This window comes from Stenella coeruleoalba (genome assembly GCF_951394435.1).
Source record: "Stenella coeruleoalba genome assembly, chromosome: 10".
In the NCBI taxonomy this organism is placed as follows: Eukaryota; Metazoa; Chordata; class Mammalia; order Artiodactyla; family Delphinidae; genus Stenella; species Stenella coeruleoalba.
Window position 1 is genome coordinate 62,898,434 of NC_137156.1, and position 27,322 is coordinate 62,925,755.

Below are 27,322 nucleotides of genomic sequence, written 5' to 3' on the forward strand. Positions count from 1 at the left end.
ATAGAAGGTGGCACTTGGATGCCAGGAGTGCTCGAGGCTTTGGAGGCAATTCTGCTCCACCCAGACAGCTGGCAGACTGATGTGCACATTTGCACTGACATTTATAGATTCCTCTTTAGGTGTCAAAGTCCACAACTGCACACCGATAGCTCCAATTTTAATCCTACACCATAGGATTCATTCTAGTTTTCTCTCTGTATTTGCACCTCCCTTTTCTGACAATGAGAAACCTGGCTCCCATGGTCTTTAATAAATGTACTTATTCGATGGGTGCCCCTGTATGTAACCACTCTCTCACCTCTGCCACCACCCGCTCTCCCATGCGGACTACCTCTTCTCCTCACCTGGACTTCAACACTCCATGTAGGGCCTCTGTTCCCCTGGGGGTACCCCCCTCCACTCTGCTGTACCCTGACACCCCACACCACACTGCTCCTCATGGGGGCATTCTTTTCTCCCTGCTCCATCTCTGACACCACTCTGGGGCACCACAGCTGCCCTTCTCCCACCGTGGTCACCTCTGCTTCAGACAGGATAGTTGAGAAACAGAAAGTGAAAAAAGGAGAGGACTCCCTTGTATTTTTAACCAAAGATACATCAAGTGCATAGAGACAGACCACAAAAGAATCACAGCAAACATTCTAGACAATCCAGCAGTCAGCCCCAGTGCACTCTGTAAGGAGACATCATTGTGGGACCATTCTGGAGGCACCCCACTTGGGGTCAAATACTGGTGCTGCCCCTTACAGCTGGGTAGCTTGGGTTCCCTTAAACTCACTGAGCCTCAGTTTCCTCAACTGTAAAATGGGGAAATGACAGCACTTCCCTCATATTGCTGGTGTGAGGCCTCAACGAGGCCAGGGAAAAGTATGACCCAGCGCCTGCCCAAGGTAACTGCTCAGCAGATGTGAGCTATGACAACTAGCGTGTATTTCTCAGAATCCTAGAAAATAATGACTCTGTTTTAGAAGGCGGGGCCCGGATGCTGGGTGGGTGTTCCCTGGGCAGCGAGGCTCCGTGGCCCCAAGGGCTTCCTCCTTTTGCAAGCTTTTTTTTGGCACTCTCTCAGCCAACTCTGGGAGGGTTTCCTGGACAGAGGTCGTCGTGGCAGTTGCCTTAAGACGTGCAGCCCAGGCCACAGCCACTAGTGCTCTCTGACCCAGGTCCACTGCAGGCGGCAGCAGCAGCCCCAGCCGGTGGGTGCAGCAGCATGGAGCTTTGGGGGCCCTACTTGCTCCTCTGCCTCTTCTCCCTCCTGACCCAGGTCACTGCCGAGACACCTACCTCCAAGGTCAAGAAGGCTGCAAATGTTAAGAAAGGTAAGGAGGGGGGTGGAGCCCCTCCCCATCCTCCAGGGAGCTGGTCGCCCTCTCCTTTGCTGGTCCTCACTCTCCTTCCCCTCCTTCACTTTCCTTCTCCATGAGTCCAGGGAACTTCAATGAAGTACCCCTTGGGACCTGGGAGAGTCCTCCAGCAGCAGGGGCAATTGTCAAAACTGTAAGAGTCACTGGCTCTTAGAATCAGAAAGAAGCTTCCAGATCACCTAAACTGACACCCACCCCCCCACCACCCCAATATTTTACAGAAATCAAACCTTTGGCTCAGAAGTCTGGAGATGTCCGACTCTCATCAGGAGTGTTGGCAGGCTTTGCCTTGGCATCTCCAAACCTCGGGTTTCTCAACTGTAAAATAGGGATTGTGGCATTTGCTCACAACGCTGGTTGTGAGGATTTAATGATAGAAAACATGTGAAGTGTCTGGAACGTAGGATATACTTGATGCACGGCGGGGGCGGGGAAAGAACAAGTTAATTCTTAGTTCTATAGTGTATCACAGCCTCGAGGAAATAAAAATGTTCAAACCCAAACTCGGATAGTGGAGGCAGCTTTGCTCTCCCTCTGTTGCCTCTGGGTTTGGGGTGTCCTTGGGTCGCCTTGGCCTCAGCAAGGCCTGCCCTTGGAGCCCTGCCTGCAGTGAGGTCACCGCGGGCTGTTTTGAGACAACATTAGTGAAATGCCATGGCAATGATCGGGGCTGTCACCCCCCACAGGGCTCCAAGGGGAGGAGAGAGAGTTCCAGGGGATGAGAGTGCTTATTAAGCAGAGAAACAGGTGGCTGGGGCCAAGAGCACAGAAAAGGTGAGGCAGAGGGGCATGGGCCGCCCTCAGGCCCCTCTCTGAGCCTCTTCCGTAAATGGACAGCTGCCCACTGGTCACGGACAATGTACATAAGGGCACATTAGGACAATGGAGACCCACAGGCCTGCAACACAGAATGGGCGGATCTGGGTGCTGATAGGAAATAATCCCCAAGGTTCAGTTCATAAAGTAAACAAAAAATTCAATACTTTGAATGGATACTATGCTGACATTGGTTTTGAAAAAGGGACTTATATAAAAAAATATATTTACTTGTATATGCATAGAATTTTCTGGAAGGATCCACAAGAGTTAGTAACAGTGATTACCTCTGGGAAGAAAAACTAGGGAGCTAAGGGCAGACTTGATTGGGAAGGAGACTTTGACGTTCTGAACTGTTTGGGTTTTTTAAAGTTATATGGCTATATTACCTTTTACAAAACGTTCATTAAAAAAAAAGAAGACTCACAGCATGCATGGTGTGTCCACGAACGTTAGCTGAAATTGCCACCAAGGATGTTCTTTGTAAAGGATACACAGTTCCAAAGGCAAATAACAGAATTTTTGAATGTGGAAAATAGTTGTTAATTTCTCAAGTTTACCAAAGATTTAGTATGTATTTATTTAATCATGTAAATCATGTATTTGATCATATGGACAAGAAGGTCAAACCAGACAATGCCCTGGTCCTCTTCAGCTGTCACACTTGAACCCTAGCTCCATGTGGTCCCCACGGAGGTGGCCCATGGAGGTCCAGGAGGAGGCCCGCATAACAGCTGACAGAGCAAGAGTGGAGTGTCCTGTCCAGCCCTGCCTCTTGCTGAAACCCACTGCAGCTTGGTTTTCTTTCCTTCGACCTGCTGCCAACCTACACCACACATGCTTACAGAGCTCTTTCTCCAGGTAGGGGCCAGTATACATGCTGAACACTCTAGCAGACAATTAGCATCCCTGCTCTTAAGATGTGAATCAATTTGCGAACCACGGTGGTTCTCCCTCAGGCATCATCAGCATCATCTGGGAAATACATTAAAATCCAGGCACCTGGGACCCACCCCCAGAAATGCTGGATCATGGGCCTGGAATACTCCCCAGCATCTGCCTTTCCCACCAGTCTCCAGTGATTCCTGGGAGCAGCCAGGACTGGGAATCAAAGGAACAACCTAGTCAGGGGCCAGTGCACAAAGTGGGGGAGGGTGTCCGGAGGAGGGACAGTCGTGCCCAAGGAGACCCCTCAGTGCCCGCTGAGTGGTGGAGAACAAGCTGGCAGGATGGACGAGGGGAGGAGAGGACAGAATGTGCTATGCCCCCATGCTGGCCCCCAGGGTGGGATGAGAAGGGGGAGAGCCCAGGCTGCTTCTGGGAGCTCATCTGCCCCTGGTGTGGGGTGTGGCCTGAGCCAGCTGTATGGGGGTCAGCCAGATGTGAGGCAGGGAGGGCTTAGGCAGCTGGAGCTCCAGAGGCCATGTGGCCACACCTGGCAGAGGAGCTCAGGTGGGGAGGATGGCCTCACAGGGGGTCACAGACTCTTAGAACAGGGACCTGAGGGCATCCATTTCAATAACATGCATTAGGAATCTGAGGCTCAGAGGTAGTGAGGGGCAGCACAAGGGCTCCGACTCCTAGCCCAGAGCTGTAGAAACACCCAACTCCTACGCCTTCCTCAGTGGAGTTCTGTTAGCACCTTGGTCCTTGGCCAGTCCCTGGAGGGCCCCTCGTACACTCGGGCACCTTGGTGCAAATCACAAAAGGCTCTCCGCTCTGAGCTGACAAATTATAGAAGAGCATCCCTTTCTCTGGTGTGGTCAAGCAGCACAGCCAGGGCAAGGCTTAGAGGCTGGACATGGGCCCCCACCTGTCCCCTCAGCTGAGTGCCCTTGTGTAGTACCCAACTTTCACAACTTTATGCGGTGCCCTGTGCTGGTACATCATGGGACTGAGTACAGAGCTGCTGTGAACCACTGAGGCAGAGGCCCACTGTGAGGCACACATAACCCAGTCAGGCTAGTTTGCCAGCCCCAAACACTCCCTGTTTTGCCTTGCTCATCTGGGTGTTAATTTCCTCATACTTGGTAAGTCACATCATGAATTTCTATATATGCCAGTATGTTTCTTGCTCACGTTTCCTGTGATTCCCCTGCAAAGGAATCTGGGGTGGACAAAGGTCTGACTTCACCCCTCATACCGTGGACTTTATGCAAGCAAAGCCAAATGAACCATGGAAGCGCTTCCCCACCCTCTACCCAAGCTGAGCTCAGCCTTTCCTGAAGCTCCTGGGATTTCAGAAAGACTGGGGTCCACCCACTTAGCTCTCAACTTACACATGCAGAGGAAGACATTTCACATCTGCCTCTCATGAATAACTGGCTCCGAACGGGCCTTTGTGCTCAGGAAGGCTCACATTAGGAAACGTGCTGCCATCACGGACGTGGGGAGAACAAGCTTGCAGCCGTGCGGACTTGGGTTCGGGCTGCTGGCTCTGCCAGTTCAGGCGAGTTGCTTCAGTCTGGCCTCAGTTTCCCGTCTGTGGATTGGTGGTGGTATAGAAGAGACACATTACCCACGTCACAGGGCTGACAATGAGCCCAGCGCTGGTCACATGCTTCATTTCTCTTAGTCTTTATTCTTCTCCAGAGTCCTTGGAGGTGGGGCTATTATCATCCCGTTTTACAGATGAGGACAGTGGATTCAGGGAGGCTGTGGAACTTGCCCAGGTCACCCGCATGCATGCAACCTCAGAGCCTGTACACACGTTCACCTGTGCTGCTCCACACAGCCCCAGGCCGAGTGCCTGCCCTGCTTGGTCCGTGCCTTGTTCGTCCAGCCTGGGGAAGTGAATCTGGGAGGTCTCAAGGGCCCCTGGCCCTCCTTCCTGTGCTCTGTTCTCCTCTAGAGCTGGGAGGGTGGTTGGGTGTCACCGAAGGAGCTGTCTGCACCCTCCACTCCGCTCCTGCAAATCCCAACCCCATCTGATCCCAGCAACTCTCCTGAACAATGCGGTACACGTCTCACTTTAGCAAGAGCAAGAGAACGATGGTCCCCCGGTAGAAGGAAAATCATGAGCGATCACTTAGACTACCACCGGCAGGGACAGGGAGAGAGAGAGTATGCCAAGACATCAAGGTCGAGGGGAGTCGTTTCCCTCGTCCCCTTGTGGCTGACAGTGGTCCACCCCTCCCAGTCCCTGCCCTGCCCCACTCCCTACTGCCTTTCTCACGTGTTCGTGATTGTCCCCACTTCCTTCTGACTTCATCCTAGATGCCGTGAGCCCGAAGATGCTTGAGGAGCTCAAGACCCAGCTGGACAGCCTGGCCCAGGAGGTGGCCCTGTTGAAAGAGCAGCAGGCCCTGCAGACGGGTGAGAGCACGTGGCGGCCTCTCTGGGCAGGGGTACATCAGACAGAGGGCCTCAGGCCAGCAGCCAGCAACCCACCTGTAGCCTCGAGCCAGTACCAGGGCCCTGGCTGGCCCCTGTAGTCCAGGGCACTGGATTCACAGAGCCCCCTCCTCAGCCTGCTTCTCTCAGGAAGATCCCCTGACATGTGGAAGCAGCAATGTACCGAAAGGACAACAAGCTCTCCCACAAGAATCCATTACCGCCCACTGGAAGTGCGAGCCCTGCAGCGCTCGTGGAGCAGAGGCAACCCTAATGAACCCCAGGAGACCCTCCGCTCAGCCAGCCCCCACAGCCCTACAGGGCGTGAGCTTCATTCCCTGTGTCAGCTGCTTTGCTGAGGCTGCCACTCTTAATCATCATCATTATGCTGAGGCAGGATTTATCACCCCTATTTTAAAGATGGGACTGAGGCATAGAGAGGTTCTGGTTTTGCCACGCCCACCTGGCTAGTTACTGCAGTTCAGGATGGGAATGGAAGCAGCCTGCCTGGTGCATGCTGGGTGTGAGGAAAGGTGGGCTTTGGTCTTCCTGGCCCTGCATGAACCAGCTAAACCAGGATGGACAAAATACACGGCTGCGGAGCCCGGGGACACAGCTCATAGCCACCTGCCCTAGCACTGCCTGGCCAGCCTGCCTGGGCAACCTGTTCTCTTTCTCTCCACCAAGTTCCTTTCACATTGTCTCTATTTTCCACACATCTCAAACTCACCTACTTCTTCGTGACCTTGCCCTGGAGAACACAGAATACAGACTAACGATAATACTTAACACATGGGGGAATGTTTAAAATGAGCACAGTGTTGTTCAGGGCCTCAGTTTCCTCATCTGTAAAGTCGAAGGGCAGGGGGTGGACTTGCAGGGCAAGCTCTAAGGTCTCATGTCTAAGCTTTGTGCTTGTGCCAAGACCATGCAACCCAGATGCCACTTGCCTCCTGAGGTGGGTGATGTGGTGGGGACCTCCCCGTGCAAAGTCCATGGCATATGGAGAACTAAACACCCCCTCCATGTCTGCTGATTCCCAGGAGGTTCATGGGCTCCTGGCCTCCTTGGGGACCTTCTCCCTCTCATCACCCGCTCCTTTACTACCACTACCTGCAAATCACCTTGTCAATAACCCCACACAAAGCACTCCTGACCTAACTGAAGAGTTGAGAGAATCAAGGGTTAGGGGAGCAACCCTCCCGTCCCGCCATCTGCCCCTTCCCTCCCCCAATCAGCAAACACACATGAGGTCCTCCCCCCAGCGAGCCTCTGCCAGGCACAAGGAGGCAGAGGTGACCCAGCCAGGGTCCCGCTCTGGGAGCCTCAATATATTCATGAAATCAGTGTATTCACTGGAACCCGCACGTGTGGGAAGATAAAGAAGGATTCCAAGCAGAGGGCACGGTAGGAGCAAAGCTATGGAAGGCCAGCAAGAATCAACGGGATCGGGCTTCCCTCATGGCGCAGTGGTTGGGAGTCCGCCTGCCGATGCAGGGGACACGGGTTCGTGCCCCGGTCCGGGAAGATCCCACATGCCGCGGAGCGGCTGGGCCCGTGAGCCATGGCCGCTGAGCCTGTGCTCTGCAACGAGAGAGGCCACAACAGTGAGAGGCACGCGTACCGTAAAAAAAAAAAAAGAATCAACGGGATCATGAATAGGCCAGAGTGACAAAATGTCAGTAACGATGGTAAGGCACTGAGAACTGATACTTATTGAGGACTAACTATGTTGGAGGGAGTGTTGCAGGTAGGGTTCCCAAGAAGCGGCCCCGAGGTGGAGTTTAGCCTGCAGGAGGTTTATTAGGGAGCACACCCACGATGAGCACCTGGGGAAGGGAAGAGACAGAAGGACGCAGGAGTGGGAAGAGTGCCCTGCGCATCTCAACGAAAGCCTCAGCCAACTGCAGAGGGAGCCCTGACGACCGGAGGGCCCTTCAGAGCTGTCCTGAGTTGGGGCAAGAGGGCTCATGGGCCAGTCACTGGGTACAGGCTGCTCTGGGAAGGGGGCACACCATGGGGGAGGGGGCTGTCTTCCGCTGATGCAATCCCCAAAGGGGCTGAGAGTTAAGAGTTGTCTCCCAGCAGCGCTCCCAGCAGCTGGGGTAGTCAATCCTTCACCCCAAGGGGGTCTTGGTGGCGTGTCAGAGTCCCCAGCAGGAAGGAAAGGCAGTGTGGCGCCAGGCTGGGAAGGGCAATGAAACCTGCCTAGGATGAGCTGCAGGATAGCGCGCGGTAGGGCTGGCTGCCTTGGGATGGCATGTGTGAGTAAAGACACCTCTGTGATGCTGCAGGCCCGGAGTTCAGAGCTCCAGGAGTGTCAGGTGCTCACGGGGACATGGAGATGTGTGTTAAGTGAAAGCAACTGAGTGAGAGGGTGAGTGAGTGAGGGGATGGGGGTGGGGTGGAGTGCAGACCTGCCCCTAACGCTTTTGGGGTCAGCAGCAAGAGGACAAATGGAGGCATGTACCCCAACTGCCTAAACATTTATGTTACAAACCCAGCTGAAGAACAAACTGCTGGGACTTCCCTGGTGGTCCAGTGGTTAAGACTCCACGCTTCCAATGCAGGGGGCCTGGGTTCAATCCCTGGTCAGGGAACTAGATCCCGCATGCCGCACGAAGATCCCGTGTGCCACAACTAAGACCCGGTGCAGCCAAATAAATAAATAAATATTAAAAAAAAAAAAAACCAAACTGCTAAGTAAAAACATTCTATGCTCCTAAGCTGACCAAATATATACCTTCATCACAACCTTTGAGACCAGATTCAAATTTAGAATCTTGGACTCGAGTTCCATGCCTGAGAGAGCTAGCCCCTGGCCCACCACCTGGGCCATCTCTTCTGTCCCAGGGGCTTGCCCGTCTCAGCTCCGTCCTCCCAGTCGCCGCCCCAGAAGAGGCCCCTGGCAGACTCTGGGAGCTTGCTTGGGCCCCTGGGTCAGGGCTTTGGGGTCCTGGGTACCTGGAGTGTGGTCTAGGTTCTGGGTAGGGATGTCCCCTGGCCCTGCAGTTTCTTGATCTTAGGGAGGGTGGGGCTGGAGGAAGATCAGAGCAGGTGGCTCCGCCTGGGCTCTCCAGGAAGCCCACTCTGAGATGGAGCTCATTTATTAGGGAGAGCCCGGGGTCCCAACTGTGAAGGGAGGGAGGTGTTGGAAGTAGATTGGGCAGAGGGGGAGCTGAGTAGCAGCACAGGCCCAAGGCCAGCCTCTGCCACGCTGTGGAGCCTCCAAGCTAAAAGGCCCCTTCAGAATTATCCTGCTTGGGGTAGAGATGACCCTACCTATTCCCCTGGGCACTGGATGGGGCACCCAGGAGAGGGGTGTGACCTTGAGGGAGGGGCCGTGTGCAGCTGAGGGGGCTGACCTCACTCCCAGCAGCAGGGGCTCCACCACCTCTTAAATGGGGATCTGAGATGTGCATCAGTGCCCACCACAGCACGGCCCTCTGGCCTGGGTCTGGAGCCTGTCCAGGGAGGACAGGATGTACAGGGATGGGATGGAGGATGGTGTGACTACCCCTGGCGGTTGGCTCTTGGCTCCGGAACCGGAGGCCTTGGGTGACGTCCATTTCCTCCCCTCCCCCCTAGTCTGCCTGAAGGGTATCAAGGTGCACATGAAGTGCTTTCTGGCCTTCGTCCAGGCGAAGACCTTCCACGAGGCGAGCGAGGACTGCATCTCGCGAGGGGGCACCCTGGGCACCCCGCATACGGGCTCCGAGAATGACGCCCTGTACGAGTACCTGAGCCAGAGTGTGGGCAGCGAGGCCGAGGTCTGGCTGGGCTTCAACGACATGGCGGCCGAAGGCACCTGGGTGGACATGACTGGCGGCCATATCACCTACAAGAACTGGGAGACAGAGATCACCGCACAGCCCGACGGCGGCAAGGTCGAGAACTGCGCTGCCCTGGCCGGTGCGGCCAACGGCAAGTGGTTCGACAAGCGCTGCCGGGACAACTTGCCCTACGTCTGCCAGTTCGCCATCGTCTAGCGGGCCGAGAGGGGCGGGGTCGGGGGCAGAGTCCGGGGGTGGGGCCAGGGGAGGGTGGGATCGTGAGCCCCGGAAGAGGGGCCGTGGGACCTTCCCGCCCCGCATCCCTGCCCCCGCGCGCTGGGGGCCTCCTCTTGCAAATAAATTGGGTGCAGCTTGGCAGAGAGTGGCTGCGGTCTGTGCCGGGTCCGAGGGGTGGGGAGTCCAGGAGCCTGGCCGGGAGCCCAGGGAGAGGTCGCTTAGAAGGAGGCGAGTAGGGAGGTGGTGAAGGATGGCGAGCTGGGTGCAGAGGAGGGGGAGGAGGAAAAGAAGGGGGGGTGAACGAGGGAACCCCTGACTGCTGCTGCCTTTTTTAAATTAAATAACTTTATATTTCATTGGATTTCCCACTTACAGAAAAGTTGCAAGAATTCCCGTATACCCTTCATCCAGATTCCACAAATATTAATGTTTTCCCATATTTGCTTATCCTTCTATTTTTTCCTGAACCGTTTGACAGTGAAATGCAGACGTGATGCCCCTTTATCCCTAAATATTTCAGTGTGTTTCCTGAAAGCAAGGACATTTTCTCACGGAAGCAGAGCACTGTTATCAAGGTCGGGAAATAAACACTGTTACTATGTTGTTATCTAAGTTACAGGCCTTATTCAGATTTCCAGTCTTCTTACTGCAGACTCCACTTCCTCGTGTTGGAATCCAGCATCCCCTCCACAACTCCAGAGGAGGAGGGACACTCCCACCTGACACCCTCCTGTTAGGGATTCATTTCTGCGGTGCACTGACATGCTGAGTTCTGTCGGGGTGAGAGCACAGGCTGCCCGCGGGGGATATTTGCATCCGCCTTCTTGCCCAACAAGGGGGCTGGTTCAGGAGCCAAATATGACAGTGGCCAACATTGCCTGACTGGTGTGTCCCCCTCCTTCCCGCTCCTCACAGAAAGTTCCACCCTAGCAATACCAGCTACTACTTATTGAGCCCACAGACTCGCAGGCACTCCACCCAGGACAGGCGTGTTATTATCCCAGTTTTGTAGAGAAGGAAGTTGAGGCTAAGGGAAGTTAAGTGACTTCCATTGGTCACACAGCTAGTAAGCAGCAGAGCCAGGATTACAAGGGCCTTGGCCTTTCCACCATCCACCACCGTGATACTTGTCTCACGTTACTGGACCTTCCCTGAGATAAAACATCAGAGAAGTGGCCTAGTGACCCCCAGAGGCTATTGGCCAGCTCCTGGTGTGACCTGGCCCATCCAACCATGTAGGCCCAGCTCTAGTGACACCCTTAGGGGAGGTCTTCCCTACCACATCAGCCATGGCATCATCCACTGTGTGGACTTTGCCACATCTTTTCTCCCTGGTTGTCTTCTAGTGTGTCTTGCCTTCAGTAATAAATTGATGATAGTTTGATTTGATCAAGGGGAGTGGGCTGGGCTGGAGTAGGTAGCTTACAGTGAACTGTGTGCGTACTTTGTGCCAGACAGCCTGCTTGGCATTGTCACAGAAAGCATCTCGTGTAATTCCACAGTTATAGGAAGAGGTAATGATGGATGAGATCCACTATAGGTGCAGAAACTGAGGCTCAGAACAGTAACGTGATTTTTTTCAAGACGGCCTAGTAAGTGAGAAGGCAAATGCGATGCAAATCTCGGTCTGGCAGCTCTGAATCCTGGGCTCTTTTTACCCCACTCAGCTATCTAGCAGGATGTAGGTGGCCACGGATTTTGTGAAGTTCCCTGCATCGGGTGGATGCCCGCAAGAGGGCACCAGGCCTCTGCATGTGAGCATGGGTCCTGGTGGAGAGGTGCCACCGTGGCATTGCCTGCTTCCAGCAGCAGGTGGAAGTATGAGCAAGAGAATCGTTACCCATCTTTAATCAGCCGGGAATGCTCTTACACTTGAGACACTGAGACTTGTGGACTTCCAGCTGGGGTACACCTGTCCTGGGATCCTGTCTTTAAGCTTTGATGTGTTTTTTTTATCACAGATTTTTTGCATTAATTTTTTCTTTTTTCTTTTTTTGCGGTACGCGTGCCTCTCACTGTTGTGGCCTCTCCCGTTGCGAAGCGCAGGCTCCAGCCGGACGCGCAGGCTCAGTGGCCATGGCTCACGGGTCCAGCGGCTGCACGGCATGTGGGATCCTCCCGGACCGGGGCACGAACCCGTGTCCCCTTAATCAGCAGGCAGACTCTGAACCACTGCACCACCAGGGAAGCCCTGCATTAATTTTTATTTTTTAAAACATCGTGTTCAAATATTTTTTATCATAATTACTGAGCTTTTAGGTACTTCCTTAAATTTTGTACCCCAGGGAGTGTCTCACTCACCTCACCATTCCTGGCCCTGGCTACAAAATTTGAATTTTCCAAGGCGTATATAAACAATGATAAGGTATTGGTTTCTAGATCTTCAAGGGAACTGGTTTCTACATCTTCAGCTTCTCCATTACTCTTTATTAGAGCTGATGGTAGAGCCATCTTTCACAGCCATCCATTTCCCTCTCTACTGTGCGTTGCCCTGGTGTGTAAAAAACTCTGAGGATGCACAACAAAGGGATAATTTGAAATACTGCTGTAAGGAGGCAAAAGACTGGGTAAAAACTCCTTTTGCAAGTTCAGTTGTCTCCAGTTCTTTGCCTTCAACAGCCTTGGAGAAGAGCCTAATGCTCACAGACCATGAAAAATACATTCTGATGACAGAGTGCTTTTAACCTGTACCTTAGGAGAAGTTCAAGTATTAAGTGACATCACTCTTTTCAGTGACACCAGCCTACTTATCTGAACAAGATTGGAGTAATATTGATGCTGAGCCCTGCTTCACTCTAGGATACATGAACCAATGAAAGAAAAATCCATCCATCTGATTAAGAGATTCCTACTTAATCATGTGAGAGGGCGGTTTCTGGACGGGTCTTTCTCTGTCTGCTTGTTGGCCCTTAACCAGTGTGCTGGAGCCATGTGCTCAGGCTCCAACTGAGCCTTGCTCTCTCCGCCCTGTCCCATCACCACTGCCGTTCCTATTCCTAGTCCTTTTGCATTTGGCTGTTCCTACCACCTTTCACAGCCTAGCTCATCCCAGCCAAGGGAAGGGAGAGTCAAGGGGAGGAAGTACAGATGGAGACCCCCAGTGTGGAGAAGGGGGTGCCCTGAGAGACCTGGGGCTGGTAATGGTGGCCCTTGCTATGGGATCCTGGAGAAGGCCTGTGGGGCATGTTGGCCCCCAATTTCGTCACCTGCAAAATGAGGTTTAGCTTAGATGACCTCTTAAGCCTCTTGAGTCCAGGATACTGCCCAACTATCCTCGGGAATGTCTTTTGTAGAATTCTCTCCAGAAAAGAAAGCTGTTTGGTGGTTGTTTCCTTGCCCAAACAAGCCCCCGTCCCCTGACGCTTTACTTTCTGCAGCGATCGTGGGCCCTGCTCTCTCTCTCTTAAATCCCAAACAGGTACAAATTCTGATGCCTGGTGGACACCGCCACCTAGGAGTCCTTAGGCACCTAAGTTAACATGTTTCAAAAGAGAACTTGGCATCTCCCACTCAAGTCTGCTTCTCTTCCTGAGATCACCATCTCCATGGTCGGTCCCCACCTTACCAGTCACTCAAGCCCCAGACCTGTGAGGCATCACAGGTGCCTCAGTGTCTGTCACGCTTGAGATCCAAGTCATCAGGACTTCTGGTGATTTTACTTGCTGAGGAAGTCTCAGATCACCTCTCCTGTTCTGCTGCTACTAGGCCCAAGGCTCCTGCTTGACCCTTAAAAATCATATCCTTCCTGGTTCCCATTTCCCGCCACATCTCTCCCAGCCTCCCTAAACCATAGCCTTTCCTGCATAACCACTAGCTAGCTATACAGCAGAGAAGGCTGGTTCAAACTTTGGTCAGAGTCGGTCCCTGGAATGCACACTTCCCTCCCACACACGTACACATATTTGCTTCAACTGTAAGCATTAATGTGTCCTGGATGCCTTAAACCTCTAGGCACATTCTTCTTTTGATTTTGGCTTTGCTGAGAGACAGTGGAGATATTAATAAAAACAAAGAAGATGAGCAATGTGTGCATTCCTGATGTGTGCTGGGCACTGACCCACAAGCCCCTTACTATGTCCTGACAACAACCCAGGAATTACCTCATTTCATATTCATAATAACCTAGGAGAGAGGTATTATTAAGCCTACCTTACAGTTGAGGAAAATGGAGTACAGAGAGGATACTTTTTCTAAGAACATCCATGGATGGGGCTGGACTTCCAGCACAGGTCTGTTGAGTTCCAAGGCCCATGTGCCATCTACTATATGCATTCAGTTCTTCCTGAATCTTGAAGAAAGTTTTCAGATAATTCATGATGTGATTGTGAAAGTTTTGTGAAAAGGAGTTGATGGTGATGTGCATTGGTGTGTATTTGAGATTGCTGCTAGCGAATCCTGTAAAAACACATTTTCCACCCAGATTTTGCAGGGCTATTTCTGAAGCTTAACGTTAGATTCTACTTTACCTGCTTTCATGGGTGACTCATGAAAAGCATGGTTTATGAGTGTCTCTTTCAGGCTAAAAATCATGACACAATCTACGAAGAAACTAACCATCTTCTCCACTAGAATGTACTGCTATTTCATACAGTGTGAGAACACAGCCAGGGGAGAAACATCTCAGAGATCAATGCAATCTCCAGATGAAAAGACCGAGGCCCAGGGAGGTTAAGTGACCAGCCAAGGTCAAGCAGCTTGCAAAACAATGAGCCTAAGAGTCTCACTTTGTTAGTAGAAACAGCTTTGTGCAAACCATTTCTCCAAACAGCCACCTAGTAAGTACTGAATGCCTTCCATGTGCCAAGCACTCTGCCAGCAGCTGGGCCATGAGACCTGGGTCCTGTTCTTGAGATGTTCACCTGCTTGCTGAGGGACCTGGCATTTTAAGGAGCTCAGAAACAGAGGGATGGGGCTGGTTTTTGCCCCGAAGAGTAGCTCTCCTGTTTCGCATTGTTGGGAAAACAACTGTGCAGTAGTCGTAGGAAAATGTCTTTCAGAATAGGACAGACAAGCCAAATAGCTAGGTCAGAGACAAACTGGAAAACTAGTGTTTCCTCCAGTTCATCACCAAGTTTCATCAGGAAAACCTTACACCAGGTTGAAGTTACTCATTGGTAGTGAAATAGGGTCAGGAAGAAACCCTGGATTTGGATTCCAGCTCTGCCACTTTCTAGTTCTGGGACTGTGGGAGAGTCACAATCTCTGAGCTGTGGTTTCTTTGATTGTATGGCTTGAAATGGGAGAATAGAGCATCAGAGCCAAGCTCATAGACATGGATGGAGACAAACTTCTTAGCCTCTCATGTTCACCAACCATGGCTGCCTTAACTGTGGTTACTGCAGTCTCTTCCAATCCCCTCTGAATTATTCTCTCCAAGGCCATGGGAGAAGGCATCAGAGAAGGGCCTGGAATCCATATCTGTTAAGCTGTCACCCACTCTGCTTCCAGAAACCAATTCAACTTTCTGGGGTGATGAGAGGATGTGCCCTCGGAGGTGAGAGCAGAAAACCATCCCTTGGGGACGGTGGTGACCCAGCTTAGGATGAATCTCTGGGGCTGTTTCCCCATCTGTAGAGAGGGCATAATGCCCCTCTCACACCACTGTTGTGAAGACTAAATATACGTAAAGCCTCTTGCCCATTGCTTGGCCCACAATTTTGAAGACCATGAGAAAGCGGTACTGTATTAAAAAGAGCTTTGGAAATAAGACTGCCGTATATAAAAGATGATAAAAAGCCATGACTTTTACCTGGGTAGGAAAAGCCACAATGAGCTCAACTGTGACCTAATATCATACTGAAAAGACGATTCTCTTAGAAAGATAGTCTGGCAATGTAGTTGGAGCTGAACTAATACGGACCAGGTCAAATTGAAGGTTAGGTCAGTGGTTCTCAACCCCAGCCAGACATTAGAATCACCTGAGGTACTTAAAGAAATAAACCAAACCCAACAGCCAGGCTTCACTGTAGACTGATTAAATCAATCAGAATCTGTGGGGAGTGGGACCAGGCACTGGGAGTAGTTAAAGCTTTCCAGGTGATTCCAAGCTATAGTGATTGAGAACTACTGACTTAGGTGAAGCTACCTAATCTTAGGTTAAGATTTTGAAAGAAATCCATCAGTTCCAGACTATCTCCCCCCATGGTCTGCCTCAGTCTGAATTTCCTACCATTCTAAGCATTGGACAGTGGTACCCTGCACAGTAACCAGGATTAGCTACAATCAGTTTGGTTACTGTTCTATATTGATTTTGACAGGAAGTAGAGGTTCATCTTGAAGGACTTGGTATAGTAAGTTAATTTCAGTACGAATGTTTATCAGTTAGGATTAGATTTTGTTGCATATAATGAAAATCCAAAATAAAAGAGCCTTAAACAAGACAGAAGTCTAGAGGCAGGTAGTCTAACACTGGTATGGCTTCTCTATGGTCACAGGGGACACAACGTTCCTTTTATTTTCCCACCCTACTGTTCTAGTGGGGGCTTTTCATCTTTGAGGTCACTTCATGGTCCATGATGGCTGCTGGTGCTCCAACCATTATTATCCACATTATATCCACATCAAGTAAAAGCAAAAGGAGAATGGACAAAAAAGGTCCAGTCAGCTTCTTTAAAGAGCCTTTTCTTTTTCTTTTATCTCATAGGCCAGAACTTTGTCAAATGTCTATCGGCAAGGAAGGCTGAGAAGTAAAACCCTTTAGGTAGCTTCCTCTATACCCCAAATAAAATTAAACTTTATTAAGGAAGAAGGGGCAAGTGGTAGGTGACCAGCAGTTTGTGCCATAGAGCCATTGCAGATCCAAAGCCTGAACGTGGGAGGGAACTAGAGGCTAGGAGGCAGGAGAATTAAGAGATCTTGAAGGAGGAATGGTGATTCATTCATGTGGTTCCCAAAAACTTGCCGCCATGGGTCTTTCAGTAAGGGAAGCTTACTTTCAATTGTGTAGCTGGGTCAAGCCTTCATTCCTTTCAACAAGTTCCTAGTTTCTAGGCATGGCCATCTCAGCCTTAGTTTTGGATCAGTCGTCTCATAGGCCAGCCCTTTTCTTGAGGAGCCTGGACCTAGAAGGCTATTACACCTCAGGTGCCTTCCTGCCTGCCTACACCTGGATGGTAGAATCATTATTGCTGGTCCTGAGGCAAAAGCCACAGGGCATATCTTGACAGACCTTGGCTGAATTCTGTGAAGCTTTTTCTTTTCCGCTCCTCTGAGGAGTTAGATGCACCCTATGTCAGTTACGGTACCAGCAGGAAGCAGAATCCAACTCAGGTAATTCAAAGGACTATAATGAAAGGGGTATAAGCAGTCGTTGTTTTGCACAGCTCTGATATGCATGAATTTCAATGATCAATAAATTTCAATTATTTTAGTTAAGTAACACCAGTCCCCCAACAAGATGGTTAAAATTTCAGTTACATTTGTATATGAACTATGAGCAATTGTATAAAGCTGCAGTTGCTAAAGTATAATTGGACGGCTAGCTCATCAGTCCACAAATCACTATGTACATAACAAATGCACAGCATGATCATGACCAATCATGTCACCTCTTTCAAAGCCTGTTGGTGACTGGTCACTGGACATCTGTTACTCAATTCATGCACAGACAGAAAAGTGTGTGGTTGTGTTGCTTCCTTGTTTCCCAGTGATAAATCCATGTGACTTTTTACAAAATGGTTAACTGAAAAAGGGAACTGGCTAATAAAGATGAAAATGCAGCAAGGAAATGCAAAGTGATAATACTGGAAGTAAAATTTGAAGAGCATATTGACGGAGTTACAGAAGAAAGAGCTGACTATGGGAGTGTTGACACTGCTGCCATTGGAGACTCGATATGCAGCTGGAGGAACTTAGGGAAGGTGAACTTAAAACATAAATGAATAAGTGAAGAAAATGATGGAAGTGATGAAGATGTCCCAGAGGAAGTGATGCCAGCAAAAACCTGCTGGTTTTAAAGGAACTCTCAAAGGTATTCTGTGACACTGAAAGTAAAAAGGATAAAATAGTGGCAGCTGATCCAGACTTAGAGTATGTCAATTTGCCAAGGCAGAGGAAAGATATTCACTCTCTATCAAGATATACAACAAGGAGGAGCAGGCAAGCACTGTTCAAAGCATTCTTGGTAAGATTTTTACGAAGAAATACTTTTTATCCTCAATGTTTCTAATGCTTCAAATTAGTTTATTTAATATTAATTTTTACTACTTTTTCTCTTACCAATAGTAAGAGGGCTTTAGTGTTTTGACAAACGTTTTGAAATGTCACAGAATAATCATATTTTTTTCCCACTGATTATTAAGGTTGTTTTGCACGGTCATTTTTACAGTCCCAAAACTACTGTGCAAAGTGAGGACTCCTGTATTTACAGAGATGGGGCGCTATCAGCAAACGAGCAAGGGATGGCAGGGCATTTTAAGGCTAGCCACGACAGAAGGCACACGGCAGAAGGGCCAGGGGAGCAAATAGTGCATCTGGAGCCATGAAGCAGGTACACATGGGAAGAGATCTCTGTGTGGAGGGACACAGCCACAGACAGAAAATGCAAGCACAGAGGGGACTGGGAGAAACAACCCACCCTCCTGACTTTGCAGGTGCTTTTCACTGGGTGAATCCAGCTGAAAGTCAGCTTGCAATAGGACCAGGCAATGCAGTCAAGTCAGACTAGGGCATACAAGAGGGTGGAGGTGGGTGGAGCTTGGAAGGGGGGCATAAGTACACCTAACACTGTGCTGTCATTTTTATGTCCATGTCCTACAGTTGAGGACAGAGTTACCTGCCTCTCTGATGCTCAGTAAAAACTAAGTGAACACAGATGGGAATCTAGGTTTTCATTCTCTCAATGTAAAGCCCCTTCTCATGTCCACTGTGCTCCAGAATTCCCTTAGTGCTGCTTGTCATATTGGCCGGGACACAAAACACAGAGAGTTAGAGGACGATTGGGAGGAGAAAAAGCAAACTCAATGTTTAAAAGACAAATTTCTATTGACAGCCCCCCAAACTCAGTAGATTTTAAGCAAGATGGGCTAGGAAAGTGTCAAGTTACATTCTAAATACCACTGACAGAATGTCAGGGCAGGCGTGGGTACATCTCTCTCTCAGATGTGACTGAATATAAAGCATGTTGCTTAGGATCAAGTTTTAAAGCATCTTACTTTCTAACGTGAGAGTTTCTACAACTTATATAAGAGATTTTGTGTGTTTTAGTTATGTCTTTGGAAAGCTACTGGAGGTCTGGGGCGTTCATTAATCAAAAACTTGCTATTTAAATAGGAAAGACGCTCTGGTTGCTCTTCTTCAGAATGCTTGATTGCTACAAATGGTCTACTGTTAGGAGATGACTGTACATATTGCTATTGCTCTGGGGCTAGTCCATCCAGGAGGTTCCAGTCCCTGGGGTCTACCCACTAAGCCCATTTAAGTTACCCATGCTGCCAGCTTCCTTGCAAAAGGATGGAGAGGATCAACAGGGCAGGGTTTCTCACCCTTGGCACTACTGACATTTTGGGCCCTATAATTCTTTGTCAAGGGGGCTGTCCAGTGCATTGTAAATATTTAGCAATATACCTGACCTCTACCCACTAGGTGCCAGCAGTACCAGTGTTGGAGCAGGCAGATAGCTAGACAGGAACAGAGAAAGGGGGACAGCCAAGGTTTGACAGACCTTGACAGACAGAAAGGTTTGCCATTCCCCCAAATGGCAGGAAACCAAACATCTTGTAGTCAACACGGGTCCTTGTGCAAAGAAAAGCAGGAACCTCCAGACTGACGGGGAACCATACATTTTGGGGTGATAAGTGTCCTGGAGGCAGGCAAAGAAAGGTGGGAATCTCTGCTGTCTGAAGGTAACTTTTTGCTCATTATGCTCTCATTACAATAAAATTAGCCTTGCAGATAAGAAGTTTCCATAATGCACCGAGGCCATGACACTTCCGATCAAGACTAAATAAGGACCAAATTCCCTCCTCCTCTCCACAAGGTGGAGCTGGGATGAATATCAGGGGCTACAACCCCAGACCCCTCCCTCCCCAGTGTATATTCTGCCCCTTCATTTCTACACCCCCATATAACCTGCTTGCCAAAGAAACTCTGCACAGCTACTCACCTGAGACTGACCACTCTCCTTTTGAGAATGTGCTATCAATTAAATAAATACTCACTTTGCTTTCTTGACCTCCCTGTCTGTCTCTGAATTCTTTCTGCCTTAAGACAAGAACCTACTCCCCGATCTTTGGCAAGCAACAGCCAGGAGACCTGCCTCAGCCTCTCCCCTCTCTTGAGCTTGAGAGGCGCTGCCTTACTTCCTGCCATTACTCTCTCTCAACTCTCTCTCCTTCACTCTCTCTCTCTCTTTTGCTTTCTTATTGTCTGTCACATTTTCAGACCTACTGCCCCAGTGATGGGGTCAAGCCGTAAAAGCCACTAAGATGCTCACCACAAGAAATGTCCCTTCAGAGGATGAGTGGGTCGTGCAATGGACTACAGAGACGGTGGGTCTGTCTGCCCACCTCAAGACAATTTCCACGCAATGTTTTAGGCACACAGTTAAAAGCATAACCCTGGGACTTTCCTGGTGGTCCAGTGGGTAAGACTCCGAGCTCCCAGGGCAGGGGGCTCGGGTTCGATCCCTGGTCAGGGAACTAGATCCTGCATGCATGCTGCAACTAAGAAGTCCGCATGCCACAACTAAAGAGCCTGCATGCCACAACTAAGACCTGGCGCCGCCTAAATAAATAAATATTTTAAAAGAATAAGAATAAAAATAAAAATAAAAGCATAACCCTGCCCCCTCCTCGCAGTTACCCTTATAGGCTTATTACTGGTCCACCTATACCTCACTATCCTTGTCTCGTCTCTGTGTCCCTATCTCACTCTTACTTTTGCACCTTACTCTGCTGGAAATGGGGGTAAAGAAATCTGTCAGGCATTTTCCAACCTTGTCGCTAGGTCCTGCACTTCTCATTGTGCAAGGCATGTCAGGAAAACTTTCTGGCCCTTCTCACAAGCAGCTAGGGACCCCAACCATAGGACCTTTACGTCCTTTGGGTTTGCCTTATCCACCACTTAATTAACCATCATCAGGTTCAATCGTGTGGAAATATAAAATACAGCCTTGCTTAGAGTTTGCGCCCTGGCCATGGCAGCTGAGCTCCTTCAGGAGTTCCCTCACTCTGTGGGTGGTCTGTGGGTGTACCCAGGGGTTTTGGGAAGGGGGACCCATGGTGGTAGAAGGACGCCTCAGGCCGCCATTCTTCTCCACCCAGCATTCCGCAGGCCCCCTCCATGGTCCCTCCCGTCCCCACTCCTGCCTTGGCCTGTAGGGGCGGGTCTGCTGTGCTTGCCTCCCCAGGCTTGAGGGATCCTTAATGGCCAGTGCCTGTTTTTGGAAACTTACCACCCTTTTAGAGAAAAGATGCTTCCCTGACTAAATAGGTCCTAGAACCACGAGGATGTCCATTCCAGGGGGACATACCCTGGAACACAGGGATTAATACTGCCATAGAGTCTATAGAGAAGCCTTCAGGAAGGTCGCTCCTCCTGGGTTCCATGGACACCAGGATAGGACACAGGCCCCAGGACGCTGGGGCCAGCAGGACTGCCATATGGGGGAGTAGCTAACCCCCATTTTGGCTAGAGTTGACAGGACTAAGTGGAAGGGGACACCTGGAACCACTCCTGCCTGAGGGGGTCCCTACAGGCCCTCCTAACCCTAGTGCTCCTCTCTGTTATAGGAGCAGCCTCTACCTGAAGGAACGATGGGAAACACCTCCTCCATCTCCAAGGACTCACCCCTCCAGTGCATTCTGAGTCACTGGAATAAGTTTTCTCTAGATTCTTTAAGATGCAAAAAGCTTGTTTTCTTTTATGAAACAGCCTGGCCCCAATATAGACTTGAGGACGATGAGGCCTGGTCCGAGAATAGAAGCCTCAACTGTAATACCATCCTACAGTTTGACATTTTTGCAAAAGGCAGGGAAAATGGACAGAAGTTCCTTACGTTCAGGCTTTTATGGCCCTAAGAGAGAACCCGGAGCTATGCAAGTCCTACGTTAGGGACCCTTGCCAGCTGGGACCCATTCAGGCTATGAAAGCCCTCTCTAGTGGCATCTCTGGAGGAACAGGTGCCCCAGATAGAAAACCCAAGCCCCAATGCTCTTTAACCACCTTCAGCCCCTCTCCTGCCCTATAAGTCTCTTTACCCTTCTGTACCAGAAGTGCAGCTGGAGCTTCTTTGCCCCCTTCAAGAAGTAGTACACCCCTTTTTCTTTGTCTGACCTCAACCAGTGCTGTACTCGTTCGGGCAGATTCTGGGAGGACCCTAGCCAGTTCACCAAAGAATTCCAGGGACTGACTCTCTCCTTTGACTTTACGTGGAAGGACCTAAATATTGTCCTTTCCCACTGCTGCACCACTGAGGAAAAGACCCGTATTTGGGCACAGGCTGAAACATGTGTTGGTGGATTACACGTTGTCCAACCACAATACCCTGTGGGCATGATGGCAGTGCCTCTAATGGATCCCAATTGGGACTATAAACCAGGCCAGGCTGGTATCACTAGAAGGGACCACATGACCCTTTGCCTCATTGAAGGGAGGAAGCGATGCATAATTAAACCTGTTAACTATGATAAGGTTAAAGAGATCACCCAAGGCCAAGATGAAAATCCAGCCTTATTTCAGGCCCGACTGGTAGACGCCCCTAGAAAGTATACGAATGTGGACCCACACACGTTTGAGGAACACATTGTATTTGCAACCCACTTCATTAGCCAATCAGCCCCTGAAATCCATTGGAAGCTTCAAAAGCTTGCCATGGGGCCCAAACCCCTCTCAACATTCTAACTGACACAGCCTTTAGTGTCTTTAACAATAGAGACCAAGCTGAGCAAGAAAGGAAGGAACAGCGTGACTTAAGAAAGGAACGACGGCAAGCCAGGCTTTTGGCAGCTGTCATGACAAGACCTCCTGGTCACCCCAAAAGTACTCCCAGAAGACCCCCCCCCCGCCAGGAAAGGGAGCCTGTTTTAGCTGTGGGAGCCCCAAACACTAGAGCAAGGAATGCCCCAGAAACACGTCCCAGCCTTCACCCAAGACACCATGCCCACTCTGTAAGAAGATGTGCCAGTGGAGGAGGGAACTGCCCCCAGCTCTGAAGGGAGTGAGGAAATTCCCCCATGCCAGTCGTGGCAGTGGTTGATTGACGGGACCTGGGACCTCCCAAGGCTCCCAAGAAGACAGTCATCATCGCACGGGAGGAACACAGTCATCAGTGGGTGACCACTAACGTGGCATGTAAGCTTGTCCAGTTTCTAGTGAACACAGGGCTACTTACTCTGTCCTGACTTCTCATGCTGGGCCCCTTGCCCCTGAAACCTGCTCTATTGTTGGGGTAGAAGGAAGACCAAATCTAGAACATTTCACCACCCCTCTAACTCGCACCTGGGGAAAGACCCTTGTCACACAAGTTTCTTGTCATGCCTAAATGCCCCAGCCCATTTATTGGGAAGGGATTTTCTCTCAGCCTTGGGGGCAACTCTTACTCTCCCTGAAAACCAAAACCAAGGCCTATTTTTGGCTGGGTTATGCATTATGGACAGCATAAAATATTCCCCGCAAATTAAAGAAACAAAAAACAAAAAAACCTTACAGATCCACAGGTCTGGGATCAGGGAATCCCAGGGAAAACAAAGTTTGTCACTCCTGTAAAAATCACCTTAAAGGAGGCTAATAACTTCCCTTGCAGGCATCAATACCCTCCCTTTCCAGTAAACTCTCCAAGTTTCTCTGCTCTTTTGCTTCTCATGAAATCATGTCCCCTTTAACCACACCCATCCTAGTGGTTTTCCTTGTTATTCACATTGGCACAGCTCCAGCTTACAAACATCCACTCTCAAACACCATAAATGCCATTGCTAAAGTTAATAACTCATCTGACTGTCGGATCTGCCCCCGCAGCTGTACCTCCCCAAAGGACCTACGTCTTTTGGGACTCCCTGCCTCCTTGAAGGACATGGTGGCGCTAACAGCAAAATATTCTGGGTTCTCATTTACCACCCAGTGCGGTAAGGAAGGACTGGGGCAGGAACCAACTGGAGGCCAAACTCTCTGGAACAGACACCCTCCTCCAAATCAGAGGGAAGGGTATTTCATCTTTTAGGTAAAGCTAGCCTCTGTTATTTACTGCTGTTAGCATTCAGGGACAAGAATTAGGATGGCTTAATGAAACACAGTACAATCACACTCTACCTTTTAGTAATCACAGTTGGGTGACAGTCACCAACCAGACTGCCAATATCCAACATGTGGGGAACATCACTACCTGGTGGAAGAACCTAGTGACTGGAATAAATAAAACTAAAACTCACAATAAAAGCATAATATTCAATAATAGTTAACAATACACAAGAGAAGGCCAGCACAGGGACTGGACAATATTCCAGACTAATGTTTAATATAAGTAATAACTGTATTCAGATATACTCCAACTTCTCCCTGTTACAGCCGCTGTATCGAAACCTGAGGTGTCGAGGGAAAAAAACTCATGGCTTCAGAAAACTCCCACTTCAAATGACGATGTGGCAGGGATTTCAACCCATCTCACCTGAAGATGAGGACTGCCACCAGCCACTGGATCTACTCCCCACTCTCCATCTCCACCACTGTAAACAACCCCGAGATCCCTATCTCTGACAGACAGCAAGGAGCTCTGGACCCACAGGTAGGGACAATGCCCGTGCTCACTCGAAGCAGTTACAGAAGATAGACCATCAACCCTTTGCCCCTTAAAAGATTTTAAGGGTTCAGACTCCTTGAAGTGGGAATGTTAGAGCAGGCAGATAGCTAGATGGGAACAGAGAAACGGGGACATGGGCCAAATGGCAGGAAACCATACATCGTGTAAACAACGGTGGGGGGCAGGGGGGCTCCTCCGGCAGACAAAGAAAAGCAGGAACCTCTGGACTGACAGGAAACCACACATTTTGGTGTGATAAGTGTCCTGGAGGCAAAGAAAGGTGTGGAAAGGCGGGAATCTCTGGCGTCCGAACGTAACCTTTTGCTCATTATGCTCTCATTACAAAAAAACTTTACAGATAAGAAGTTCCCATCAAGCACCGAGGCCATGACACTTCCGATCAAGACTAAATAAGGACAAGGGGTGGTGGTGGTGGTGGTGGTGGGAGATTGGGATTGACATATATACACTAATACGTATAAAATAGATAACTAATAAGAACCTGCTGTATAAAAAAATAAACTAAAATTAAAAAAAAAAGACTAAATAAGGACAAAAATTCCTCCTCCCCTCAGCAAGGTGGAGCTAGCATGAAAATCAGGGAATATGACCCCAAACCCCTCCCTCCCTTCCCCCTCCCCCCTCCCCCTCCCTCCCTTACCCCCTCGCCAATGAATATCCCACCCCTTCATTTCTACACCCCACATAACGGGCTTGCCAAGAAACCAGCGCAGCTACTCAGCTCTGAGAGCCTACCATCCCTTAAATAAATCCTCGCTTTGCTTTCTTGACCTGTCTCCTCTCTGAATTCTTTCTGCAATGAGAGGAGAGCCTACTCTCCCGCAACACGGGCTCCAGCTGTAACAGCCCAAAATACCTGCAGACATCGCCAAATGTCCCCTGCGGGGCAAAACCACCCCCTGTTGAGAAGCTGAGAAGCAGTAAGGGAGAGGGTACCTGGAAAGCCCTCACAGAAAGAAGCCGTGAAAATTAAATAACAGTTGAGCCAGACCTTGTTTGTTTGGTGCTTTAAATTCCAATTTCTTTCTTTCTCTTCTGTAGAGAGAAGTCTGTGCCTTTATTGGCCAGCCCGCTACTTGAGGGGAACGAAGCGGGAGGAGTGCGTGGCCCCCGTGCCCGGCAGGGCGTGCTACAGGCTTGTAGGTGATGAGAACTTGCCTAGGTAGTGGCCAGTCATCTCAGGATTGGTTTTCACCTGGCTGAAGGTCTTGCCGTTGTAGACACCCTCCAGGCTGCCCACCATTTTGGGCAGGATGATCACGCCGCGCTGCACGTCTCCACCACCTCAGGCTCCTCCGTGGGAGGCACCGCCTTCTTGGCCTCGCGCAGGCGCTTCAGCAGCCACTCGAGGGCTGCTTCCTCCGCAGGACGTTGTGCGGCTGCCGCCGCTGACCCGGACTGTATGGCTGCGTCAGCTGCGCGCAGGCCGTGTAAGGTAGCTGGTCGAGGTCCACGCGGCCGCAGGTGAACTTGCGGAAGGCACACTTCTTCTGCTCTACCTCCGTCACCTTGTTGGCACTTCCTAAATTCCAGTATCATCACTTACTTTACACGACGTATAAGAAAACCGTATTTCCCAAGCCAAAATTCAGGACATATGACTTAACAGAGGCTTAAAACAAAACAAAACACGTCTATGAAAGTATTTATTCGCCAGCACTCTACAGTTTAAGTCACACTCGTATAGGTTTTTTTGTTTTTGTTTTTGTTTTTTTTTTTTTTTTTTTACGGTGTGCGGGCCTCTGACTGTTGTGGCCTCTCCCGTTGCGGAGCACAGGCTCCGGACGCTCAGGCTTAGCGGCCATGGCGCACGGGCCAAGCCGCTCCGCGGCATGTGGGATCTTCCCGGACCGGGGCACGAACCCTTGTCCCCTGCATCGGCAGGCGGACTCGCAACCACTGCGCCACCAGGGAAGCCCCTCGTATAGGTTTTTTTCCCCTCCTCTCTTACCCCTTTTATCCTTTACAGGCATTTCCCTTAACAAATCTCTTGCATGTCTAATCCTGTCTCGGCTCCTGCTTCTAGGAGGAGTTGACCTGTTTCAATGACTCAAAAAAAAAAAAAAAGGTATTGGTGAAGGAAGAAACATATGGCCATCGAGGGTGCTGCTCAGATGGCTCTAACAGAACCTGCCGCCAAGAGCAGGAGCTGACTGACAACCTTGGCTGCCACCCGGAGTTACAGGGGCCAGTCTTTCGCTGGCTGCCTCTGGGCAGTGACTGAGCTCGGCAGGGGCACCAGCACGGAACTATTCCCGCCAGAGAGGTGACCCCTCTAAGGGGAAAGTTTAGCCTCGGGATTCCCCAGAGGCCTGGCCACGATTTTCTCAGAACTGTGCTGTGGTCTGAGGTTCTTCCTACCCAGTCCTTCTTCCCCCGTCTCTTTACACAGGGTCAGCCCTGTACTGCAGAGGGCTCTCTTCAGACTGCGGCTCTTGAGCCCTCACAGGTGTTTCCCCCAATCGATCTCCTGCACTTCAAATCCCATTTTCCTGTCTGCTTCTCAGAGGATCTAACATGTAATGGATTCCCCTAAATTCCACTAAAAAAAAAAAAAATTATATAGAGCAATGTAGTATGTAGCCAAACTGTATCCGAGGTAATCGAACAGTTATATTACTTAAAATCAGGGATGTACCAGAAAATTGGGATGTACAATCATCCTGTCTATGCTTCCTAGAAGAGTGGATTATATTTCTTTTTTTAATTAATTTTTTAATTGGAATATAGTTGATTTACAATGTTGTGTTAGTTTCTGCTGTACAGCAAAGTGAGTCAGTTATACCTACACATGTATCCACTCTTTCTAAGTGAGGATTTCTGTACTAAGAACGGCCACTTCTTATTGCCTTCCCCGCCCCTCTACCTGGAACTTCCTCCAATAATTCATGGGACACCTGCACACCAATGTTACCCTAATTCCTTCCCCTGCCCCCTCAACATGGCTTTGGAATATCATTCTATCCAGGTAGAGGAATAGAACCCTGGATCCATTCAGGTGACAAAGATATGAATCCTCTAAGCTAAGATACTATTTCACCCCCCAC

The 27,322-nt window shown here is 49.9% G+C and overlaps 1 protein-coding gene across 1 annotated transcript; it reads left to right on the top strand.

Moving 5' to 3' along the window:
* The first annotated feature begins 965 nt into the window (after window positions 1-965).
* On the top strand, window positions 966-10,445 carry CLEC3B (C-type lectin domain family 3 member B). Its single transcript, XM_079934641.1, has 3 exons — window positions 966-1,319; window positions 5,397-5,495; window positions 9,102-10,445. The coding sequence occupies exons 1-3, from the start codon at window positions 1,211-1,213 to the stop codon at window positions 9,500-9,502; spliced, it is 609 nt and encodes a 202-aa protein (XP_079790767.1). The 5' UTR covers window positions 966-1,210; the 3' UTR covers window positions 9,503-10,445.
* The last annotated feature ends 16,877 nt before the right edge of the window (window positions 10,446-27,322 follow it).

Coding starts and splice junctions, on each gene's coding strand:
- CLEC3B (XM_079934641.1), top strand. CDS start 1,211: ATGGAGCTTTGGGGGCCCTACTTGCTCCTCTGCCTCTTCTCCCTCCTG. Junction 1,320..5,396: donor GGCTGCAAATGTTAAGAAAG/GTAAGGAGGGGG, acceptor ACTTCATCCTAG/ATGCCGTGAGCCCGAAGATG. Junction 5,496..9,101: donor GCAGCAGGCCCTGCAGACGG/GTGAGAGCACGT, acceptor CCTCCCCCCTAG/TCTGCCTGAAGGGTATCAAG.